The 24168-nt window shown below is 48.0% G+C and overlaps 1 protein-coding gene across 3 annotated transcripts in view; it reads right to left on the reverse strand.

Moving 5' to 3' along the window:
* Positions 1-683: 683 nt before the first annotated feature.
* LOC137587541 (disco-interacting protein 2 homolog C-like) overlaps positions 684-24168 on the reverse strand; it is a 29526-nt gene continuing 6041 nt past the window's right edge. Inside the window, exons 2-38 of one of the 3 annotated variants that reach the window (XM_068304029.1) lie at positions 21308-21379; positions 20692-20796; positions 20482-20607; positions 19566-19862; positions 19350-19472; positions 18138-18284; positions 17707-17826; positions 16714-16911; positions 16060-16151; positions 15755-15865; positions 14869-14992; positions 14552-14661; positions 14031-14133; positions 13885-13949; positions 13387-13480; positions 13055-13174; positions 12223-12337; positions 11774-11913; positions 10904-11040; positions 10594-10802; positions 9989-10103; positions 9691-9892; positions 9497-9597; positions 9314-9394; positions 9080-9203; positions 8825-8946; positions 8614-8725; positions 8359-8468; positions 7927-8057; positions 7264-7432; positions 6574-6744; positions 6428-6489; positions 6278-6335; positions 4046-4120; positions 3757-3931; positions 3558-3681; positions 684-3411 (exon numbers count right to left, since the gene is read on the reverse strand). In XM_068304029.1, coding sequence (XP_068160130.1) covers positions 3159-3411; positions 3558-3681; positions 3757-3931; positions 4046-4120; positions 6278-6335; positions 6428-6489; positions 6574-6744; positions 7264-7432; positions 7927-8057; positions 8359-8468; positions 8614-8725; positions 8825-8946; positions 9080-9203; positions 9314-9394; positions 9497-9597; positions 9691-9892; positions 9989-10103; positions 10594-10802; positions 10904-11040; positions 11774-11913; positions 12223-12337; positions 13055-13174; positions 13387-13480; positions 13885-13949; positions 14031-14133; positions 14552-14661; positions 14869-14992; positions 15755-15865; positions 16060-16151; positions 16714-16911; positions 17707-17826; positions 18138-18284; positions 19350-19472; positions 19566-19862; positions 20482-20607; positions 20692-20796; positions 21308-21379 — 4793 coding nt within the window. In that variant the 3' untranslated portion in view covers positions 684-3158. Of the gene's footprint in view, positions 3412-3557; positions 3682-3756; positions 3932-4045; positions 4121-6277; positions 6336-6427; positions 6745-7263; positions 7433-7926; positions 8058-8358; positions 8469-8613; positions 8726-8824; positions 8947-9079; positions 9204-9313; positions 9395-9496; positions 9598-9690; positions 9893-9988; positions 10104-10593; positions 10803-10903; positions 11041-11773; positions 11914-12222; positions 12338-13054; positions 13175-13386; positions 13481-13884; positions 13950-14030; positions 14134-14551; positions 14662-14868; positions 14993-15754; positions 15866-16059; positions 16152-16713; positions 16912-17706; positions 17827-18137; positions 18285-19349; positions 19473-19565; positions 19863-20481; positions 20608-20691; positions 20797-21307; positions 21380-24168 lie in introns of all 3 variants that reach the window. The other 2 variants (XM_068304027.1, XM_068304028.1) reach the window with 2 other exon arrangements.

Here is a 24168-nt window from a genome sequence, read left to right on the forward strand (position 1 = left end):
CTGCTTCTATGACATCATCCTTCTTCTTCTTTTTGCCTGTTTCTGTAACTATTGACTGAAATAAACCAGGGCCTTCTGGAGAATTTAACGATGGCGTCTGAGGCAGATGAAAGCATGAAGGATTGGGAAGCAAACACATGACCCACAGATCATTCAGTCATTTATGACTCCAGATAAATAAATCATTCAGGAATGCTTTTACTGCAGAGCGCCGGTCCGATCAGAGACGAGAGGGAATTACAAAGCAGAGGGAACGAGATAGGAAGTTTCACCAAGCCGGAGTTTGTTTCTCATTAACCAGCAGCTGCAACATCTCTGTGTTGTTGTTTGTTTGTCCTTGTAAACATGTCATATGTACACGACAAATACTCAGAGGATGCTGAATGTGAAGCCCATAAAGATGTCTGGGAAACTCGGAGTGGTAAAAGCAGGAGAAATGGAAAGGAAGTTTTTATGGTGTTTATTTATCTTCGCTGAGGTTTTTTATTATAATAAACTTTATAAAATACTCAATTATTTCTAATTGTAATTTTTATTCAGATAAATAAAAGTTTGATTTTCACAAATCAGCTGCTCATATGTCATAACCTGATTTTATGTATTTCTGTGTAAAAATTCCTGAACATTTAAGATAAATCAATCTGAAAACAAACACAACAACAACAATAAGGCCGTGTTTTAGCCAATCAAAGCACTTTATTGCACTGTATAGTGTGACGGTGAGCCAATAGCAGGCTCTTATAAAAGTGTCATTTAATCTTTTTATCATGTGTACAAAACAAGTCACACACACTTTTACCGTACAAAATCAACACTATTTACATACAATATACACACACCTAACACACACACACCTAACACACACACACACACACACACACACACACACACACACACACAAAGCATTCTGTCTCCCACTCAGGCCTGAATGAACAGACGTTTCCTCTGGGATTCCCTTCTCCTGGAGCATCTCACCTCACACACACATACACACACACACACACACACACACACACACACACACACACACACACACACACACACACACACACACAGGGACTGAAACATGACCACTACGCTGCTTCCTGTTAGCCAAATGAGCGCTAAGCAACTTCTGATATGCATAAAGTTTTTCTTTTCCTCAGATGGAAGATGAGACACGATGATGGCGATGATGAAGAAGATGAGGTCAGCCACACATTAACAGTACATTAAAGTTGAATATTCATCTGTAATCTTATGCATACTCATCATATGTGTTGCTTCACACCAGCTGGTCGCTGCGGTACCAAAGCCCAGAGGACGTTCTTCACTGACCAGAACCATAAAATAAAAGATCTGATCTGGGTTTGTTCAAAAAGGATGAAGCCTCTCCTGCACTAACAAGCTGCTGATTGCTTCCTGCTATCACTTTATTCTACATTTCCATATATAGACGTCTGCTGAGGTGAACATGGTCAGCTACAGACATAGATCTAACCGCCCAGACGGATTTACGATGCACTTAATAACATCTCCTCTCTCCGGATGGTCAAACTAAATAAAAATAAACGGACTATTTATGACCGTGTGACATTTACAGCGACCTCAGACATACAGTTTTTATAAGGTCTTGGTAGCTGGAAACTTTTCTCTTTCAGAATCACCGATGAGAACAGAGTCTGATCTATAGATCCAGTTTGAAGCAGCTTGTGTTAAAAAGGATTAAACGTTAAACCAGCAATAATAAATATAAAAAAACAACAACAACTGATGACCTGTTTGATTTCATCCTGCAGCTTTTCTGCAGTTCAGCTTTTTCCCAACTTCTCAGAGCTGTTTGCACCTTTAGATGAACAAATTTAGATGAAATATGCATTTTTATTTTTTATTTTTTTTACAAAAAAAACTTGATTCTCAGCAGTGAAGAAAGTCCTTTTTGGGCGTTTATTGCTACAATATGAGCTTCCTCCTGTAAACGTCACCCACAGATCACTTCTGTCTCAACAGCCTTCAGGTGTCGCTGCACCGAAGTTCCATTAGAGATGCAAACTACAAATAAATAAACGGCTGTCGAGTCTCCAGTTTCCTTTGATTCTCCCATAAACTCTCTTTAAATATTCATATTCTTTCTCTTCTATTCACACAGTGCACTTCGACTTGACGACGATGCGTTTAGGGGCCTGATTTTCACAGGATGATGGCGTGTGCACGATGAAGGCGAGGCGCACTTTAGTCAAAAACATTGCACTTTAAATGTGTTTTTTGTTTGTTTGTTTGTCTTAAAATAGTTCAGAAAGGTCAAAAAACATAAAGCTTGAATCGATGCATCGCTTACACTGAAAGCAGTATTTTTCAGTGTTTTTTTTTTTTTTAATTATTTTTTTTAACTTTCATTTAGATTAAACTCTTTTTCTGTTTTTTACTCTTTATAAAAATGTGTTATCTGTTTCATCTAGGGATAAAATCTGTCGCCTGAATCACATTAAAACTATTAGAAACGTCCCTGTCGCACATAAACACAGACGGATGAACACACACACATGCACGCGCACACACACACACACACACACACACAGGGTGCAGGTGGAGAGAGCTGCATATAGGGGCTACTATACCTCTGTGTTTTCGGTACCTCTCCATATAGATTATTATATCTATGTACAATATTTATATTTTTACACTAAACTGGCTGCCCCTGTTCGAATCGAAATAATTCCACAGATCTGTGATTTCTGATTGGACCAGGAAAACGTGACGCCGGATACAGTCTCTAGTCTCTTTCTCCTCTTGGACCCCCTAAACCGAACCTTGGAGCCGCCGCCCCCTACACAGTGTCGTCCCCCCCCCCCCCTAAGGCGTTCTGCAGTGTGACGAGCTCCTGGGAAGGGTCACGAGATTGGACGGGGGCGCCAAAAAACAAAAGAAAAAGAAACCATCCAATCACCGCTCAGCAATCCATCTATCAATCGACCAATCAACCGGCACGAAACGACGCCAAAGAAAACAGACGAGTTCAGACCACACCACACGCAGGGTCGAAAATACAGTACATCCTGATTTTGTGGGGGGGGGATAAATGAACAACAACGGCGATATGCATGGCATACAAACGCATGCTAGCTCTCTCACGCACACACACACACACACACACAGACACACACACACACACACTCAAGCTACATGTTGTAGGCCACGTAGATGGGGTCCAGCTGGTCTTGTAAGAAGCCGTCGCGGAGGTGCATGCGCTGTTTCTCGCCGCGGGAGTTGATGGGAATGACGCCGATGTCCGTCACCACCACCACGCCCACGATCAGGTAGTGCTCCTCCAGCACCGCCTTGGTCACCATGGGAACCAGGTCCAGAGCTTCCTGCTCGGAGCCCTCCAGCTCCACCACCACCACCAGCAGGTTGGTCCAGGGGAAGACGGCGCTGAGGAGGGAAGACAGGTTTGGTTTGAGGAGGACGCTGCTGTCGTTTCCTCTCTGGACCAGCAGGGGGCAGCAGAGTATTTTACTCACTATGTCAGGACTAGAAACAAAAACCTCTTGTGTTATTTCCCTCTAACTGACACCCACCACTCCATGATGCTCTTGTGGGCTCGGATGACGGAGGTCTCGATGTCGATGGGATGGTACCTCATCCCCCGCAGCTCCATGGCCTCCTCCAGAGCCCCCACCACAAACAGAGCATCGTGCCTCTCTGGGGTGAGAAACGGAGACGGTGTCGGTAAAGAGGAAACGGCCGAGGGGAACGTATTTTGGGCGGGACACTGACCTCCGTTGGCGTCGGTGAGCTCGGTGCGGCGGAGGAAGCCCAGGTAGCCCGTCCTGGCCCAGACCGTCTGGGTGTCCCCGAAACTCAGCCTGGAGTTGAAGTGATCGGACTGGAGGACCTCCTCGCCGTAACCGCTGTAGTAGCCGCTGCCGTTGTGAGCGCTGTGCACCCAGATCTGGAGGAAGAGAAGCAAAACCAGGTGAGATAAAGAGAAAGAGAAGAGATGATCTTAAAGAAGGAAACAACTGGAAGAACAGGAGAAAAGAAAAAGAGTAGATAAAAACACCACCTCTCCGAGGTGCGAGTCTCCCAGCGGTCCTTTGGTCTCCGGGTTGGCGATGATGATACGAACTCCAGGTAGGATCTGGAACGCAAAATACATCAGTTTCCATGGTTACGTTCCTTTGACACTGGCTGGAACACAACTCAGCGACCTCCTCCAGCTGGAATCATTTAACACGGTATCACTGAAATCACGTCTGAAATCAGCTTCATGTCACACATGAAAAGACGCAACGCAGAGACCAGTGGACGCGCCCAGACGTTCTGTTCATGACAAGATGGACCGACCGGCGCACAGACGTGCTTTTTTCTTTCTTCCTCCCACAGAGTGAGTCAAAATAAACAGCAGGCTGATCAATGAGCAGCCCTGAAACATCGTGTTCCCTCTTTGTGTGTCGGCGTGGAGGACGAAGACATTCAAACGTTTCATCCGGCGCCGTGAAAGGACCCGTTCAACCAGTTTGATGTCGCCCCCCGCGGACCAACGCTTTAGTCGCTGGTTTCAGCCCCGGTTAAGCAGGAGCATCGGCCGTCACCGCCTGAAAGTCAAGTTCACTGAGTTCTAGTCAGTTATTTTAGTGGTGCTGGATTATACAGACGTTTATCTGGTATACACTGAGACGTTTATCTGGTATACACTGAGACGTTTATCTGGTATACACTGAGACGTTTATCTGGTATACACTGAGACGTTTATCTGGTATACACTGAGGCGTTTATCTGGTATACACTGAGACGATTATCTGGTATATACTGAGACATTTTTCTGGTATATGCTGGCGTTTATCTGGTATAAACTGACATTTATCTGCATATACTGAGATGTTTCTCTGGTATACACTGAGATGTTTATCTGGTATATACTGAGATGTTTATCTGTTTATATACTGATGTTTATCTGGTATACACTGAGACGTTTATGTGGTGTATGCTGACGTTTATCTGTATATACGGAGATGTTTATCTGGATATATGCTGAGATGTTTATCTGGTATATACTGAGACATTTTTCGGGTATATACTGTCGTTTATCTGGTATAAACTGATGTTTATCTGTATATACTGACACGTTTATCTGTATGTATGCTGAGATGTTTATCAGGTATACACTGAGACGTTTATCTGGTATATACTGAGGCGTTAATCTGGTATATACTGACGTTTATCTGGTATATACTGAGGCGTTTATCTGGTATATACTGAGCTGTTTCAGGTACAGTATGTACTGAGGTTAGCCGTGTGTTAGCTCTGTTAGCGGCCTCACTGACGGAGTTCTGGTAGTTGCTAAGAGATCTGGAATGAAACTGAAATAAGCGCTGCTCAGCAATCAGCAGAGAACAACACAATTAACTCCTGGATGAAAGCAGGAGGACTCACAGCGATGCATGAGTCCTTTCTTCTACTACAAAAAATGATTGGGGGAAAAAAGAAGCTTTTTAGGGGACATTCTTCATGTTTATCTGGGGATATGATTAAAAATATCCAGGATATTTTCCGAACACCTCTTTTACTTTACTGTCATTTCGACTCAAGTAAAATTTAGGGAAAAAAAGCTTGTTACGTTAACTATAATTTGTCTCCAATAAACATTAAAGTCAGCAGGAGATAAACAGGTCAGTTTGAAGTCTGTTCCCAGCTTTTATTCCACTTTTATTTGACCTTCTATTATTAGTTTTCTTCTCCATCAGCAACAACCAACATGTCATTTACATGTCAATCAATATCAGGAACAATTCTAAGAAGTTGCAATCAAACCGGCCAAACATTTGTCGTCTATAATTAAACTGGGTGGAATCAGCGCTCATTGAGTCATAAACTGCAGGATATTTTCCTCCTCACCATCTGCCGGGACTCATGAGTGGCTGCGGGATTTATTTTTTTAATTTATTTTAAAAATCTTGTCATCTTCAGTTCGGGATCAAGAATGTTTTTTTCAAGCCAGCAAAAAATGGAATCACCTTTCACCTTTGTTGGTTTAGCTGTGCTTTTCATCATCAGAAGGACAAGGAGATGGATGCTTTTTTTTTGGGGGGGGGGGGACATGGTGAACACAAACCTGCTGTCTGCTTTGACTCACTGAATGTGGGAGGATGTAGAAACGGTCCAAAATATCTGAGTGTGTTTTGGTGAAATCAAAGTTCAATGAGGTAAAAAAACGGGAACATTCAACCGAATCGGTTTGGAAGTTGTTTTTTAAAACATTCCAGATGATTTCTTGGTAATCCTGACTCCAACTCACCTTTCCGGACTCCATTAAGGGCAGACTGTGAGGAGAACCTCTCTCAACCAACCGAACCCTGAAACACACACACACACACACACGTGAAAACGTCACCGTCGCGCCATCGACGCGAAAGACGTCAGCTGTCAAGACGGAGCGGTCGGTTACCTGTCGTGTCGCAGCGCCCTCATGTCCACGTACACGGTAGTGGGGTCCGGCCCCGACGTGCCCTGCAGCCAATCAGAACACAGGAGCGGTGAGCAGAGTGACGTGCAGCCCGATGCAAAGAGCGTTTGAACTGCGGAGCGTCTGACCTGCAGGCAGATGGCCAGGTTGACCCGGCAGCCGAAGGCCGTGCTGACGGAGCGCGGGTGGAGGCCCAGGTCCTTGAACAGCTTGGAGAAGGAGTGTGTCAGCGACATCCTGGGCCTCTCCTCCGCCACCACCACGCAAGCACGAACCCGCGACAGATCCAGACCCCGAGCCTGGAAAGGAAAGGAATTCTGGAATGAAGATTTTTGGGGCTAGAGAGGATTTCTTTAAGTGGATGAAAGCAACGAAACACAAAGGTGTGTGTGGGGGGGGAAAGAGCCCAGGAACTAGAGAACATTTATACTTTTTCACTCTGTCTTCCACCTTCAGTCTCCATGGAGACTTAAAGAATGATAATCACTAAAATTAACTCTGCAGCTTCCGCGGGTGACCAATCAGAGGCGGCGGTGACTCGTCGGCTCAGACTCGGCCTCGGGCGCCGCAGACAGAGACGGAGCGCGAGTTGATTATCGCTGAGCCGGAGCGCTGGAGTCACGCCGCTTTGCTAGAACTACTGTTCCTCTGGTTCACATAAGAGTTACAGGAAGCGGGTCGAGTCCGATGCTGACCAATCAGGATCGGATTACGAGGAGAAGTGACGGTTTGGCAGTTTCACTGTTATAATTTGCCCTAAAAAGTCAAAAACTTCCTGCGATTGAAAAACAATTTAAAAAAACTCGAGTCTCGCTGACCTTGAGCGCCTCGGTCTGCAGGCCGAGCCCTTTGGTGCAGAGCTCCATGACGCTGTAGGAGCAGAAGGTGTCTCGCACCCTCAGCTGGCTGACGGCCAGCAGCCACAGCGCCGGGTTGGACTCCAGCTCCACCGGGGGGATCAGGATGGACTGGTGGCCCGAGTACACACTGAAACACACACACACACACAGTGACGAACCGAGGAGAGACGTTCTCGTAACGAAGGCGATTCGCTGTCGGTTTTATTTATAAGACGTGCAGAAATTTGCTCTCACCAAGTTCACGATTTATGAGCTGAAGATTTGAGACTAAACAGACCCGAGATCTGTAAAAACGACTCGCGGCTGTAATTTTTAAACAGAAACGACGACGTTTGATTCTCCTGGTAATTTTAAGGACGATTTTATGGCATTAAATAAATAAATAAGTGCTGGTGTAAAACGTGAATCAAACCTTTTATATATAAAACAGCTCCAGAACAACCACCATTACTTCCTGGTGAAAGAATGTGGCTCTCCGGACATGTGAAGACGATTACTGTGAGGAGTCTGACGCTTCTAGTGAGTTTTTAAAGACTCTTTCTCCCGTTGCTACGGGAAACGGCGTTACGCGAGCGACGGAAGCGATCCAGGAAGCTGATGGCAGAAGACGGAGACGCCGACCTGCAGAGACACCAGAGGACGAAGCCGAGGCCGCAGTACGGATCCAGACAGATGGCCACTTCCCTGGACGGGTACAGCTCACACTGCAGCTTCACCGACCGACAGAAGGCTCCCACTGCATTATGGGACATCTGGAGAGAGGAGGAAGGAGAAACACACACACACACACACACACACACACACACACAGAAATAATTTTTTCTCTTTATTTATTTATTTTTGGTAAGAACACCAGAAGTCCTGCGTATCCTGAGAGTTAAAAAACAAATTTCTGTCTTTCCAAAGCGATTCCTGAGGCTTTTTTTTTTTTTTCTGTTGCAGCTGACAGTCGAATTTCCCTCCGGGATGAAAATAAAGTGATGAATAAAAGAAAGAAAGAAAGAAAGAAAGAGAAAGAGAGAGAGAGTGGGGATGGATCAACGCCGCGCTGACCTGAACTCCGGCCAGCATGCCGGTCGTCGACACGCTGAAGTCCAGATAGGCCAGACCGTCAGGGTTGGTGGGCTTATAGAGAGCTGGAGGCTTCTTCTTTGGCAGGTCGTCTGCAGCGTGCACACACACACACACACACACACACACACACACACACACACACACACACACACACACACACACACACACACACGCGTGATGTGAATCTGCTATTTTATTCCCAGGGTGAGGTTGGGATCCGATCCCGTGTCCTACCGGTGTCGAGGACGGGGGGCCAGTTCCTGATGTCCACCGTTGCCGTGGCCTCTTTGGAGCGCAGCAGCTTACAGATGACCGCCGTCGTCATGACGCAGGCCGAGTGGCTGACCTGCAGAGAGACACGCGGCGTCACGTCCAGTCAGACCTGAGCTCAAAAGTGTGTGTTTTTAGTTCGGGCTAAAGACGTCCCTGCGGTGTGACCCCTGACCTCTACGATCATCTTGACGGTGGGCAGCGTGGTGGAGATGTTCTGAGGGTGGGGCGGTCGCACCGTGATGGGGACGCAGCCGGCGTAGAGGCTGCCGTAGAACGCCGCGATCAGGTCGATGCCTGCAGGACACACACACACACACACACACACACACACACACACACACACACACACACACACACACACACACACACAGGTGTGAATGATCACCTTCAAACGAACACCTGAACACCCAACTCTCCCCTCTCTTACCTGGGGGGTACACCAGAGCCACGTGGTCTCCTTCCTGCAGACCTCCTCTCTCCATCAGCAGCGCCGCCACTCGCTCCGCCCTCTTATGCAGCTGCAGGCAGGTGAGGGAGCTGGACACCGCCCCCTGGAGGACGGGAGGAAGGATGAGAGCGTAATCTAGTGTAATCTAATGTGTGTGTGTGTGTGTGTGTGTGTGTGTGTGTGTGTGTGTGTGTGTGTGTGTGTGTGTTTTACCCGCGAGCTGAGCAGCGTGTAGAGGATGTGGTCGGGCGTGGTCTGAGCTCTCCACTGCAAAACCTCCGACAGGAACAGGAACTAGAAAGCAACGGATTAACCCTTCAGAATCTGAACGTCTGGTCTCGATCACAGGTGGGGGTTCTACCTGGGTGTGTGCGTGTGTGTGTGGGGGGGTCCTACCTGGTCATTATCGTCCGTCTGTCCTAAATCCCTCCCGCTGGCCTGGGCGATCCTCTTCCCCGACACCAGGTTCCCCACCATCACGGAGGCGGGGCCGATCTCTGCAGCACAAACACACATTCACATTCACAAACCGGGGGGGTGGTGGGGGGCAGTCACGGTGACACCAAAATGGGTCGCCCTCCCTCCCCTACCTGGTTGCTTCTGCCGCGGTTTGGGCAGGTTAGTGACGCAGGTGTGGGGGCACATGAGGACGTTGCACGGGTGCAGCCCCCCTTCCAGATACAGCTGCTTGATCTCTGATAGGTGGATGCCCCCCAGCGGGGTTTTGGGCAGGGTGTTAGCCGGGACAAGGGCCAAACAGAACACACCCACCCCGTGGATGCTGTCGATGGCCTGTGGCGGAGGGGGGGGGAGGAGGAAAAAGGGGAGGAGTCAACACTTTACGATTGCGCGATGGGGAGGGTCAAACGCTGGCGCGTGATTGGTCACCTGCAGCACGCGGCTCATCCACTGGAAGCTGTCTTCCTCCGTGGAGTCGGGTCTCTGCTCCGCCACCACCACGATCCGCTCGTCTCGCAGGACCGTCACGGAAAACACCGCTATCCTGCACGGGGGGGGGGGGGGGCGGGGCATCAGTGCTAAGAACACGCCCTCAAATTAGAATAAATCTGAGATCAGTCAAGTTTGATCGTTAGGATTAATGCTGGTTAGCGTGCGGCTAGCCTTTCAAAATAAAATGTGCTTCAAGGAAAATAAGAACAAACATAAATACATGAAAAAAATGAAGTCAAGTTAAACTTTAAACACTTTAAACTTTCCTCCTTCAGGTTCCGGTCCTACATTTGATGTTTTTTTTGGGTTTCTGCAGCTCAAGCCTTAAATAGCTCGGAGGAAACATCGTTCGCTGTCAGCTGGAAGATGAATTTCCTGCCCGCCGGCCGTGGACACAATTAAACTTCACTCTATTACAGTTCCTGGATTCGTCCATGATTGCTCTACTTTATGAGATCTATTATATGTGGGGGGGGGGGTTGTGCTCATTTATCAGTCTGACAGAAATCCCCCCCCCCCCCCCAAACCGTGACTTCACTCACCGGCCTCTGTACACGAATTTCATTGGCTCCACCGCCAGCGCCGTGGCGACGATGTCGTCGGCGTTGTGCCGCCGCCCGCTCACCATGATCAGCCCGTCCATCTTCCCCGTGATGAAGACGAGGCCGCCGGGGCCGACGAAGCCCAGCAATCCGGTCCGCACGAAGGCGTACTCGCTGATCAGCCCCCCGCCGGAGCTCACCGGGAAAACCTGCGGGGGAGGGAAAAAACACAACCACAGGCTCGCAAATAGGGAGTGTGTGTGTGTGTGTGTGTGTGTGTGTGTAAACTTCCTGTTTGAAGGACGCGCACCTCAAACGTGTTCTTGGTCATGCCGGTGAGGCCGTAGTAGGAGGTGCCGGTGGCGATGGAGCACACGCACAGCTCCCCAATCTCATCCGTCTGACACAGCTGAGGGACCCCTTCTGGTTTCACCACGCACGCCAGGCCTGGAGGGGGCGGAGCCAACAGGTAAAGGATGATGGGTCACACCTGAGTCCACAGGCACGCTAAAGTAGGCGGTTCTGACCTAGATGTGAGGTTTATGTCGACCCAAAAACCAAGTTAGTCGTCTAAAGAAGGAACCATAAGAACAGCATCAGCTGAATATTTCCAACGATGCTGCTGGTTGGAAAAATTTATTAAAAAATAGAGACTCTTTGTCCCAGGAAACATTGGAGAAGAAAGAGTTTAATGGTTTCCTCCTTTAAGTCACGGTCTCAAAGGGAACCGAATCTTTAAAGGATTGTTCTTTAGATGAAAATAATAAAAATAATCTCAAACTTAAAACAGGGTCAGTTCAGGGGTCAACATTCTGGCCCCGAACAGACGATGAATTCCTCCCTGAGAGTTCTTTTAACGACGAGTTTTACCTTCGTTCGACCGTCTGTCCGACTTTTTCCTGAGAGACAAAACTCAGGGGAAAACGACAGATTGAAGGCGTATTGAAAACGCCGCGGGCGCCCGGCCCTGCCTACAGCTGGATGTAAAAAAAAAGAGGGGCGGCGCATTTACAAAGCCTTTAAAGCAGTTTGAGGATTTAATGGATTAAATCGGTTTTTTGACATTCGGTGCGAAAATGGCACTCGAGGTCGATGCTTTAACGTTACACACACACACACACACTCACACACACACACTCGTTTAGAATCTAAACGATCTCCTGAGAACACACGCACTTACCTCCTGGAGCGACGGTCCCTACGTCCTGGACGGTGAGTACCGACAGGCGCTCCTCCGTGTCGACCCGGACGACCCCGTAGGTCAGACCCTGCATGGACAGGACGCCCCGCCCGGGAGGCTGGCTGCTGTCCTCCACGGGCCTGACACACACACACACACACACACACACACACACACACACACACACACACACACACACGAGAAAACAGTTCAATTAAACGTCTCAGTCGCTGTCCATTACCAGGAATTAACAGAGAGTCTGCAGCCAATCACAATCAAGCATTCACCCACATGATTACTTACTTCCTGTCGGCGCCACAGAATAGGGCTTCTCTGGTTTGTGTGAATTTGCATTTCTGTTGATCGGTGTGTTTGCATAGGTGTGTGTGTGTGTGTGTGTCTTTGCATGGCGGTGCTTCTTCGCCGAGGCGGCGTGGGGGCGGGCCTACCTCCTGATGGCGACCGTCAGCGCCTCGGGGGAGCTGGCGCAGGGACAGATGACGTCGGCCCGCAGCCCTTTGGTCTGAAAGACGTTCAGGAAGGCGTCGCAGGAGGAGATGGACCCTGAAGGAACCAAGAACCCCCCCCCCCCCAACGGTCAGGAGAAAAACAGAACCTTTGAGCCCGTTTTACCTTGTTTCTACAGGAAGTTTTCAGATTTAATCCACCTTAAATCCCTGTTGGTGCTCATTTGAACCAAAACACCCCAGATATTCTCTGTGGTCTGGAGGGGAAATGAAGTATTTTCAAAATAAAAGCTTGACATTTAACTGAAGACAAAGTCAATGCTGCTGTTTAGAACAGAATCAGTCGTTTGGGAACGCTCCTAGTTCACACCTTTGGTCCTGTTCATGATAACACATCGCCATGACGACAGGTAAACTATTTTAGAATAACATATTAGAGACGGATCTAACCGTCAGTGTTGTTACTTTATTTGTTTCTATAATGTTATAGACCGTATTTATAAATTTCTTTGTAATTTCTAATAACACCAACACGGAACATGTAGCCAGTGCGCTAACAGATGCTAAGCTACCCTAAAAGCCACTTCCTGTCCCACTTCCTGTTCCACTTCCTCCTGCTGAAACCCATTCATTCTGCTAAACAAACGCTTCCAGACATCCTGCTCTACTCCTCGCGAGGTGACCCAGATTCACTGCGTCCCGGGAGAGTTTTCCCGCCTCCCCGGCATCACTCGGATTAAAGTGCACCTCTCTGAACTCCACTTAGCGGTGTGTGTGTGTGGGGGGGGGGGTGGGGGGGGTAGGGTGGCCTTACAAGGGTTGGATCCGTCGGCCACCAGCAGCATGCGCAGCGAGCTCAGGTTGATGTCCTTCTGCTCTTTGTGGGCCACCAGAGCCCAGTGCATGTCCCTGGACTTCACACACGCTACCTTGGCTGCAGGAGAAAGAACAACACACACACACACACACACACACACACACACACACACACACACACACACACACACACACACACACCGGAAGAGAAAGACAGACGGATCATGTTAGCGTGTCATCCACCTGACTCAACCCGTTTGAGTGAGGTGGCATGTGTGTGTGTGTGTGTGTGTGTGTGTGTGTGTGTGTGTGTGTGTGTGTGTGCCCGACCTTTGTACTGGCACACTTTCTGGATCCAGGACAGCGGGTTGACCTTCATCAGCGAGTAGGGCACGCTGATCACGTGCATCATGTTCATCACACTCTGCACAACACAACACACACACACACACACACACACACACACACACACACACACACACACACACACACACACACATTTTACTCCTCAGGTGTTTCATTAGTCGATTTTTTTTTAAAAGTGCATTTAACTTTTCAAATTGAACCAACTTGTGTTTTATGATGATTATCATCTGGATCTGTTCATGAAATATTCAAACAGAGGCTGCGGGTCTGAAATAGCAGCTGGGGGGCTTCCAGGAGGAATTTAAACGTCTTTCTTTAACGATAGCGATCTAATCGTCGTCTGTGCAGACCGACTAATCTCCTCTTTATTTCTCTTACACCCCTGATAAGAGAGGTGATGAAGCAAACAGGAAATGAAGGTGGTGACCTCTGACCTTTAAAAGAGGGGGGGGCGGGGCTTACCGTCAGGATGCCGTGCCACAGACCGACGTCCTTCTTAAAGTCCAGGACGTTGACGATGGTCTCCGCTGCAGGAAGAGGGAAGGGGTTAAACGATGATCTGGAGACTGTGTGTGTGTGTGTGTGTGTGTGTGTGTGTGTGGGCCTACCCTCCGTGTAGCTGCAGGACTGGGTCAGAGCCTGGCAGTGTGTGAGCAGAGCGATCCGCGTCACCGTGACGCCCAGCACGCTGCCGTCCTTGCAGGTTTTATACTGAGAAACAACAGATGGTGGCATCAGTGACGAGCAGAGACGCCTCTCGGCTCCGCGTGAGAAGGTCGGCCGTTGATTTTAAAATGTCACGAAGATATCAAAGTTAATCTTTTTATTTTTTTTTAAAAATGCGTCACTTCTGGATAAAACGAAGCGCTTAAAAAAAAAAGCTGCTCTTTGATTAAATTTGGTTTGATTTTCGCCGTCGTGAGAAGAGTTCACCGCCTTTAAACCGGATTACGATTGGATTTATTTTGTCTCGCTGCGAACGCAGACCCGGACCCGGACCCGGACCTGGACCTGGACCTGGACCCGGACCCGGACCCGGACCCGGACCCGGACCCGGTTTCACGTGGAGATCCAGGAAACTGCGAGGCGAATCTGAGAGGAAGTTGACGTCGAGAGTCGCTGAGCTCACCTCGATGTACGCCGTGTCGTTGTTGGCGTCCTTGATATGGGGGAACCAGTCCCGGGGGGGCTTGGAGAGATGCTTCGACTCGGTGACGAACCACAGTAACTTCGGCCACCCTGGAAAAGACGTTTATTTAGCGACCATCAAATTATAAAGAGCAAAAAAACCTTTAAAAAAAACGTGTTTTTAGGCCGTTCTCATCCTGCTCTTCCTCTAACACTGCTGGTATTGTCTTCATGTGACCCCCACCTCCCCAACCCCCCTCCCATAGAGACCAATCAGGCCTTTTCAACCCACTGATGACTGATGACTTTCGCCCTGACCTTTGAACTGTGGGATCTCTCCTGTTGCGCTCTTCGGGAGGCCCTTGTGGCAGGCGTCGCTGGTCAGCGCCACGGTAACGCCGCAGCTACCCAACAGGAATCCGATCTGTTGACTGCCGGCATCCTATTGGACGAAATGAGAAGGCGGGGAGGGGGGAGCGTTGGTATTCTTTCTCATCCACACTAATTATAACACAATGAACGGGTTTAAATGGAGACGCAGGACGGACGTGACCGGAGCGCCGCGCCGCTCGCCTGTTCTCCGGACAAACGTGACTTTTATGGAAAATCCTGCAGCACAAACGTAGAATTAGGGGGTGGTGGTGGTGGGGGGGGTGGGGGTTCAAGAGAGGACGGCAACATGCAGCAAAAAAAAAGGTGCTTTCTGCTGCAGCGGTAATCAGAGTGTAACCATGACGACCCCATGCTGACGATGCTGCAGAGCGGACGCGTCCGACAGACGCTCCAATCAGGAGGGAGAAGAAAAGTCATAAAATTCTAGCTTTCAGCTGCAGACGCTCCCTAAATAAACCCTTTCTTTTAAAAGCCTGTCGGCTCCCAGAGGGGACCAGAAAAAAAATGTAAAAAATCCATGACGGCATTTCTGCGCGTGGGGCGGGGGCAGCGGGAGCACTCGTTTCTTATCTCTCCACCTCCTTTTGTTTTCCTCAGACGCACCGGTGGCGAGCAAACAGCTGCAGACGGGAGAACCAAAAGCCTCGTCCACATGAAGACATCCGCAAAAAAAAAATAAAAATAAAAAAAAAGAAATAACCTGAAAAAACTGAAAAACTAAAGCAAAAAGGGACGAGAGAGCCGCGGCGACGGCGACAAATCGCCCCCCGCCGTGACGTTTAGAGAGTAAAACGAGGAGGTTGTGAAGCACCTTGCGACTCAGGGGGACCTCGATGGGGACGGGGACCACCTCGGCCAGCAGACAGCCGTAGAACGCCACCATGAACGCCACGGGGTCGTTGTTGGGAAACACCAATGCCACCTGGGGGAGGGAGCACAGAGAGAAACGTCGGTGAAAATAAGTTTACCCCTGATTTAAAGGAATAGTTCCACTTTTTCTGGCTGTTTTTTTTTTTTTTTGTTCTGAGGGGTAAAGATTTCATAATAAAAAACGTATTCGTCACATCGACTTTATTTCAAAATAAAACTCTCTAATCATTCCTGAGTGATTCTCACCCGGTCACCCGGTCGCACCATGGGCTCCTGCTTGCTGCCCAGCTTGTGGAGGATGTTATAGGCCAGCTTGATGCTGCGAGACCACAGCTTTCCTGCAGGGGGGGGGGGGGGCACAGGATACGAGGGAGGGAGTGAAGGAGGATATGAGTGTGTGTTCTTGAGACTTCCATTTCGAGGACACAAAAATCGATTTCAGAAAAAAAAAAGGAAAAAAGCCCAAAGTGAGACCTCATAGAGTTCTAAGCATTCCGGAGCGTTCCTGAGAGAATCCATTTCATTTTATCCTGGATTACGTTTAAAATAACTAACGCGCTCCTGGAGCACAGGAAGGAGGCTTAAAAAAATAAGAGCGTCTCTGTTGACGCGACGCAGGAAGTCTGTCTGAGTGGTGTCATGTTCCTGCACACCTACTGCCAGTTCGTTTGCTTGTATATTAAAATATACGCATGCATAATTCAAACTGAGGCTTTCAATTCCAAAAAGCTTTTATTTTGAAACATCTACATGCAGCAGCTACAAAATAAAAGCACAAAAATCCGCCAATCCTGTTCATAAAAGCGACCAGGTGGACTTGGATTGGGCGTGACACACTCCCTTCATTACGTCAGCGTGTGTGTGTGTGTGTGTGTGTGTGTGTGTGGGGGGTGTGGTTACCGTATGTGAGGACGTAGAGGGGCTTCCCCGCCGTGTCCAGGCTGGTGAGGCAGGGCGCTTTGGGCGAGATGGTCCCCCAGCGCTGCAGCGCCGCCTCCAGCGACGGAGGCCAGTTGGTCACCACCCCCAGGGCCTCCCCCCGCACCGGCATCATCTCGGCCCCCTCCGGCCGCGGCTGGTTGGGGTCCGGCTGCTGGACTGGAGACGGGGAGACGGATGAGTCCATCGCTTCAGCTCCATAATAATTAACAGTTTGTTTGCTTTTATTGGGAGACGAAAGGTTGCAGGCGGCGTAAAGGAGGCGGGGTCACACCTCCACACACACACGATTAATTAGGAGCACTTGTTATTAACACAGATGAAATGTGAGAGGGTGTAAAAAACGCTTCATAACGGAGGGAGGCTGAGAGGCGCCGAGGGGATCGACCTCGATCCGGATCGACCTTCAAGTTTCCACAAAAACACGCGCAGAAGAGAACAATTAAAGATTAAACGCGATCGGAAGCAGATGTTTCAGATTCCACACCAAATAAATCTCCCAACGCTCGCTTCGGAGAACGTTTCGTTCCGATTCCTCATCTGGCGCCCGTTATCGGTTCCATACGCGCCCCCGGAGGGCGTTTCTTCACCCCCGACGCCGACGCGTGTCCGTCAGGACGTTACCTCATCCTCCTCTTCTTCACACCCTCTGAATGACTTTTCAGAATTTTCAATCTGACATCTCAAAAGAGTTTTTTTTCTTTTTCTATCACGGATAATAAAGACGTGATTGGTTTAACGGAGAGACTTTTCTGACTTTTCAATTTGTCGCTGAAGCGTTCCAGCTCTGCTCCCACCTTTCTGATATAAAGATCTCGATGGAATGAGGTGAAATGAAGCATTAAAAAAATAAATAAAATCAACTAAAGGACATCTTCTTATACGGGGTGTTTGGACGGATCGAACGACGCGGGTTTGAAACAGAAGGAAGGGGAACTGAAGACGATTCCTGACCCTCCAGAAGTTCATCGAAGTCGTCGACGAAGAACTCCCTGAGAGGAGGTCGGCGGGGCTGCTTCAGCGTGTTGACGAGCTGCTGGATTTTAGCCGACACCCGACTGCTGACTGGGACACCTGGAACACACACACACACACACACACACACATATGGGTTGAGGATGATATTTTGGGCCTTAACATTTTATTTATTTCTCAGCTCAACTGTTTTCCTGTTTCCTGACTGATGGCGAGGCGCGCTGGAAGAGAGGCCAGCTGCTCTAAAAACACATTTTTAAGCCCCATCTGTTCATCCAGGGGTGTGACACCAACACAAAGTGTGTAATTGGTCAGTTCTCTAAGGCGGTGGTCCAGTTTGAGTGGCCTCCTGATTAAGGACTTTCTATTTTTACCCCACCGTCTTCAGCATCTCTCCTCCACATCCTCACCGTCGCCCGTCTCCATGCGCTCCGCGTTGCCGTACTTCTGCGTGTTCCGGGCGATGGTTCCCATATTAGACATGTGGTGACGCTCCGTGTGGGAGTGGGGCGAGTCTGACGAGTAGCCCGTCACATCCGGGGGGGCCGAGTGATTTTCTGAAGTGGGGAGAAAGACAGACGATCAGCCAAAGTGACTCATTGTTCTCGTTCATTCTTTAATGGCTCTTATGAACGATTAAAGGCGACGAGAGGATTGCTTTTGTTTGTGCGTCACATTCAGGAGCGAATGAGGTCAAAGCATGCTGGGATGCGTCTTCCATACCAAACAATGCTTCCTTTGTTCGCCCACAATTAAAGCAAAAGCACATTTTATTTGATGCAAAGTGTGAAACCATGACGTTTCCAGACCTGCGTTTCCAGACATGAGCAGATAAATATTTATTTAACTGAACCCTTCAACGGAAATGTTCCCCAAAAAAAAGCAGCAAAAGCAAAATGATTTGACCGTAAGAGTGTCGATAACTTTTAAAATCCTTCACAAAAAAGCAAAAAAGAGGATTTGACAGATGTGGGATGAAAGAATGAAAGACATTCTTTCATCCTTTTATCCTTTCTGCCCCTAAAAATAAGAGAAATATTCTAATAATTTAAGTTTCTGCAGTAGAACCGAGAAAAGAGCTGCTGGACGTACGAGTTCTTTGAGATACGAGTTGTGTTTTGGGACAATACTCGTAATTGGCGGATGGATACGACATCAGTGAGACCGGATCTCCTTCTTTACCACGTGTTGGCTGATGGATACGACATCAGTGAGACCGGATCTCGTTCTCGTTGGTGGAATAAAGACGTAGCTCGTGTGTTCTCGTGACTTTTGTGTTTCTTTTCATTGTATATCATTATTTACGTAACTTATATATAATTAATTATACACAGGTCAAGTCTGCGTGTTTATTGGATGATAATTTTTTTTTAAATAAAAGTCAATAAATAAATAAAATAAATGAAAAAATAAAATAAATGTTTAAAAATGTTTTTTCAAAATTTAAGGGCTTTGAATCTTTTTTACAAGGTTGTAATGGATTAAAATAATTCTAGTCATTCTTATATATTGAAACGTTTGATGGAACAATTTAAACTCGTATCTCAAGGTTCTACTTTTTTTGTAACTTATGTTGACGTTTGATTAAAACACAGATCAATGCGCTTGGGTCCCGGACCTACCATCTGACTCTAGCGGCGGGGGCCACAGCATGTCGGACCCGAACTCGCAGGACCGCCGCAGGGAGCCCCCGTTCTCCGCGATGCTCAGAGCTCCTTTCCTCTTTAGGGACAGGTGACCGATACCTGCAAGGAAAACCAGTAAATAAATAAATGAATTCTATTTCATTTCATATTTAACACGGTAAACAAACAAACAAGCAGACGCTGCGGTCTCACCGTGGTGCGACTGCGACAGGTGGCTCTGCTGGTGGTGCGACTGGCCCAGGTGCGTGTGCGCCAGGTGCGTGTGCGCCAGGTGCGAGATGTGCGTGTGCGCCAGCGAGTCGGCCAGCCGCCCGGCGTTGCCGCTGCCGCCGCTCTGCGTGGACGAGGACGAGGAGGAGGTGGAGCCCAGGTGGGTGGGGCCTAACTGGGAAGGGCGGCTCATCCAGTGCTCCATGCCCGACATGTCGTCGCCGGGGCCCGCCTCCTCCTCGGAGCCCGACGACGAGTCGGAGCAAAGAGGTGACAAACCTGATCGGGATTAAAAAAAACAAAAAAATTTTTTTTAATTTTTTTTAGAAAACGTCGTTTCCGTTTAAGAATTTAGTCAAGTGTTGAAAAGTAAATTACAGGCGAGCAAAGTTATTAGCTTTCGTCCGTCACAATTCTATTAACACCCAAATTATGCTATCAAACGTAATTATACTCAATCTAAGGAGCTCACATTTGAGGTAAAGGTCAAATTTGCTTTTCCACTTCCTGTGATTACATCTGTGCCAAAACATTAAAAAACATCTAATAATTATAATTCCTCTCTTTTTGCATGGAAGCCAGCGTTGGCAGCCCGTCGTTGCCGGCTGCAGCCTCTCGGCGGTCTGTGGTTTGTTGTGACTGTAAATCTGTCGGTGGTTTTTTTTTGCATGCCTTGGGAAAATGTGTGTGTTTGCAGTTTTTTTTGGTAAAATGAGCGCGTTTCTCTTCCAGCATTGAAACCATGTGAGAAGCCGAGACGCAGACGTTAAAAGATAATCCTGTCTCTGGGGTCACATTCTAGGTCTGAGTGCAATCTGATTCAACTAAAGGACAGAAGGAAGGCGATGATGATGATGATGATGATGATGGATGTGTGTGTGTGTGTGTGTGTGGTCACCTGGAGGCGTGTATGCATCCATGGAGGTCTGCACCACCAGCGAACGCCTCTTGGATGGCATCGGCACCGCCACCTTCCTCTCCACGTGTCGCGCCAACACGGCCTGGACCGCCTCGGTGTGGACGTCTAACAGCGAGAGAGAGAGAAAAGGATTCTGGGAATGGATCCTAATCGATCGATACGTTTCCGATCGGCTGCGGCTTCTCTAACCTGATCTGTAGCGTTCGTCTCTGGTGCCGGACGTCCGTCGTCGGTGGAAACGGGCGGCGGACGGGGGTCCGAGCGGGGCCCGGTGAGACAGGGGTCCCTCCATACCTGAAGAGGCAAGACAGGCGACACGCAGGCGGACGGACGCACACATATATGTACACACACACACACACACACACACACACACACATTGCACAGACATGTTTCACAGTAGCAATAAAAAAGAACCAGAGTGAAAGAAAGAAACACAAACATGAGGATGATTTGATTTGGCAGAAATTTTTTTTTTTTTTTCTGACTTCATAAAGCAAAAAAAAATAATTGAAAAATAACAACAGAAGGAATCAAATTATAATAATAATGTGTGTGTGTGCAGGTGTGTGTGTGTGTGTGTGTGGCAGCATGTTCAGATTCAGAGGAGCAGGCCCAAGCTGAGCTCTGGGGAGTCTTAACGTACATCCACTAATGGCGGCGGCGGAGGCGGCTGGAGACTGAATCGATCGGTGCAACTGTATTCGTCATGATACCGGATCGATACTCGAGTTGTGTGATGGGGACGTGTGTGTGTGTGTGTGTGTGTATGTAGGGGAGTTGGGGTCAGAGGTCGCTAAATTACCTCCAGCATGTGGAACATATGCCCTGATCAGCTTGAGCCTCTTCTTCTCATAACCCTTCTGAGTGATGTCCCCTGCGAACAAATAAAAAATAGATAGAGTGAGAGAGCCAGCGATGGCGGCGTGGGCTGCTGTTCTCAATTTAGTCTCTAAGGTTGCTTAAATAGCGGAATTAAGTAATAATTAGCGCCTACAAATATATATATCGATGGATTATTATTTTATTCCATCATCGGATCGTCCAGGAAGAAATTTAAGACGTGTTTTGTTTTTCTTTTGTTTTTTTCAGAAGGATTACAAAAAAATATTTTATTTCTAAGGTAATAATTTTTGGATTTTAATGGAAAAAGCTCTCACATTTAGGGGGCTGGTGTGTGTGAGTGTGGACCTAGAATGTCTGATGGCTTCTGGAGGCTTGAAACTTGATCCTGTCGGGAAATGCTCTTCTAGTTTCCTATGAATTCATTTTTCTATTTGCTGTAACCCTTTAAATAAGCCGTATTATTCACTAACTAACATCTGAACTTCATGTTAATCATATATAAGGATGTAAAACTCAACTAAAACAACAAAACATAAATAGTGGGATGAAGAATGATGGAAATTAAGATAAAAAAACATTTTATTCCTTTATTTCCTTCCATGTTTTGGGGTTATTTCCAGACTCCTCCACACAAATGATCGCGTAGAGAATAAAAAATGACCCCATGATGGACGAACCGGGCAGGATGACAGCTCGGGGTGAGGCTCAACATGCTGTGAAAGATAAGCAACAATTGGAGGAGCTCGCCCAGAACCCACAGGAGGTGAAGAGGAGCCATTATGTAAAAATGGCGTCATGGCTGCGCCGTGTTTTTTAAAGACTCCACATTTAAATACAGCCAGAAACCCAGACGTGTTTCTCACACAAAAGGCCAAAGAACGCTGAAGACAAAGTGTTTGTCAGACCGGAGCAGCACACGCCTGATTAATCGCTCTAGAAGTGAGCCAGAGATACCGTCACGGACAAAATATCCATCATCACCACAGCAAAGTTCTTCCAGAGCCGTGTGATGTCATCACCGCCGTAGCCAATCACAGCGTCAGATTCAGCATCTCGAAAAGGCACTGGAGGGAACTTTTTGTCAGATTTAAATGATCACAAAGACGACGCGCAATGACGTCACAGATACAGTTTTATCACGATGGAGTGGAAAGAGTTCAGTTGTTACCCATCAGCCACTTGTCTAACTTTTAAACTTTTAAGGTGACTGATGAAGTCCATCGATGGTGGAGGGGCAGCCGTGATGAAGCTAGTTACAATGCCTGAAGGGCTTTTGCTGCCTTGGCAACCATTGACGACCTCCATCCTCCCCCCACAAAACACACACACACACATTTAAACTACTGCCACCACCATCTGTCAATCACAGAACCCCCGGCGCCTCACAGCAGGACTAATGCGAACTAATACCTTGTTGTTTGCAGCCGTTAAATGACGTTAAACTCTGATTATTGATCCTAACCTGATTGCCACTGAAATGTTTAACCAGCCAACGACAGGAAGACGAACGCCGATGGGGGAGATTCAACAAGACTGAACGCCGGTGGGACATCCGACACCCCCCGAAGTAAATCAGTGACAATAACACAGACATAGACGGAACCCCCCAGGAACAAAACCAACACTATGACCACAGACAGATAGACAGGCAGATATATGGGTGGGTGGGTGGGTGGATGGATGGATGGATGGATGGATGGATGGATGGATGGATGGATGGATAGATAGATAGATAGATAGACTGAGTGACAGGGAACGAGTCTTCCCCGTGGAGGATGGTCAGAACATCTGGGTCCAATCTGCGTGTGTGTGTGTGTGTGTGTGTGTGTGTGTGTGTGTGTGTGTGTGTGTGTGTGTGTGTGTGTGTGTGTGTGTGTGTGTGTGTGTGTGTGTGTGTGTTATAGCTGAGGCCTTTTCTCAGATCCACCACTGCATAACAACATTCCTGCTTTCCCTCTTTCTCTCTCTCTCTCTTCACACACACACACACACACACACACACACACACACACACACACACACGGGTCCATGGGGAGACGCCATCTTCCACTTGCAGCGCTGCAGAGCAGGGAGGGAGTTGCCTGGCAACGGTTCTCCGGGAGCAGGCTGGAGACAGCCATCTTGGATTTGGAGCTTGAGATGCGAGAAGTGGGCTAATGATACCTGCTAGGGTGAGTGCATATGTTTACATGTGTGTGTGTGTGTGTGTGTGTGTGTGTGTGTGTGTGTCATACCAGTCTGTATTGGCAGACTAATTACTTCCCTCTCCTCCCTGCTCCCTCTCCTCCCTGCTCTCCGACACTCGGCTGTTTTAATGGCACACAGCTGAGAGAGAATCGATAGCGGCCGAGTGCAGACCAGAGTTTTTCCTCTGGCTGAGGTTGTGTATCCAAAAAGGTCTGCGCCTTCAGTGCGCAAACGCACAACAAGAACAAAAAAAAAAAACAACAACTAATTTTCTTCTTTCACAAACTACTTCCTGTCATATTTAAAATGTTTGGGGTTTTTTTAAAGCTGAATGCCAGTGTACCCATCCTCCATCTCTCTCTCCATCGCATCCATCCATGCATCTCTCTTTTCATCTCCCTGCTCTCTTCCTCCTCCATCCTGCTTCCATTTGATCTCCCTCTCTTCCTTATCGCATCAGGAAAAAAAAAACGGGCAGTCCACCCACAAAGCCACCATGGTAACCGAATCTACATCCAGCAGGCACACACACACACACACACATACACACACACACACACATAAGCCTGAAGCATGCGTCATGCGTTGGGACCTTGGGTTCCTCACACTCACATGCAAGAACCCGTGTGGACC

The sequence above is a fragment of the Antennarius striatus genome, chromosome 20, assembly GCF_040054535.1.
Source record: "Antennarius striatus isolate MH-2024 chromosome 20, ASM4005453v1, whole genome shotgun sequence".
NCBI lineage: Eukaryota > Metazoa > Chordata > Actinopteri > Lophiiformes > Antennariidae > Antennarius > Antennarius striatus.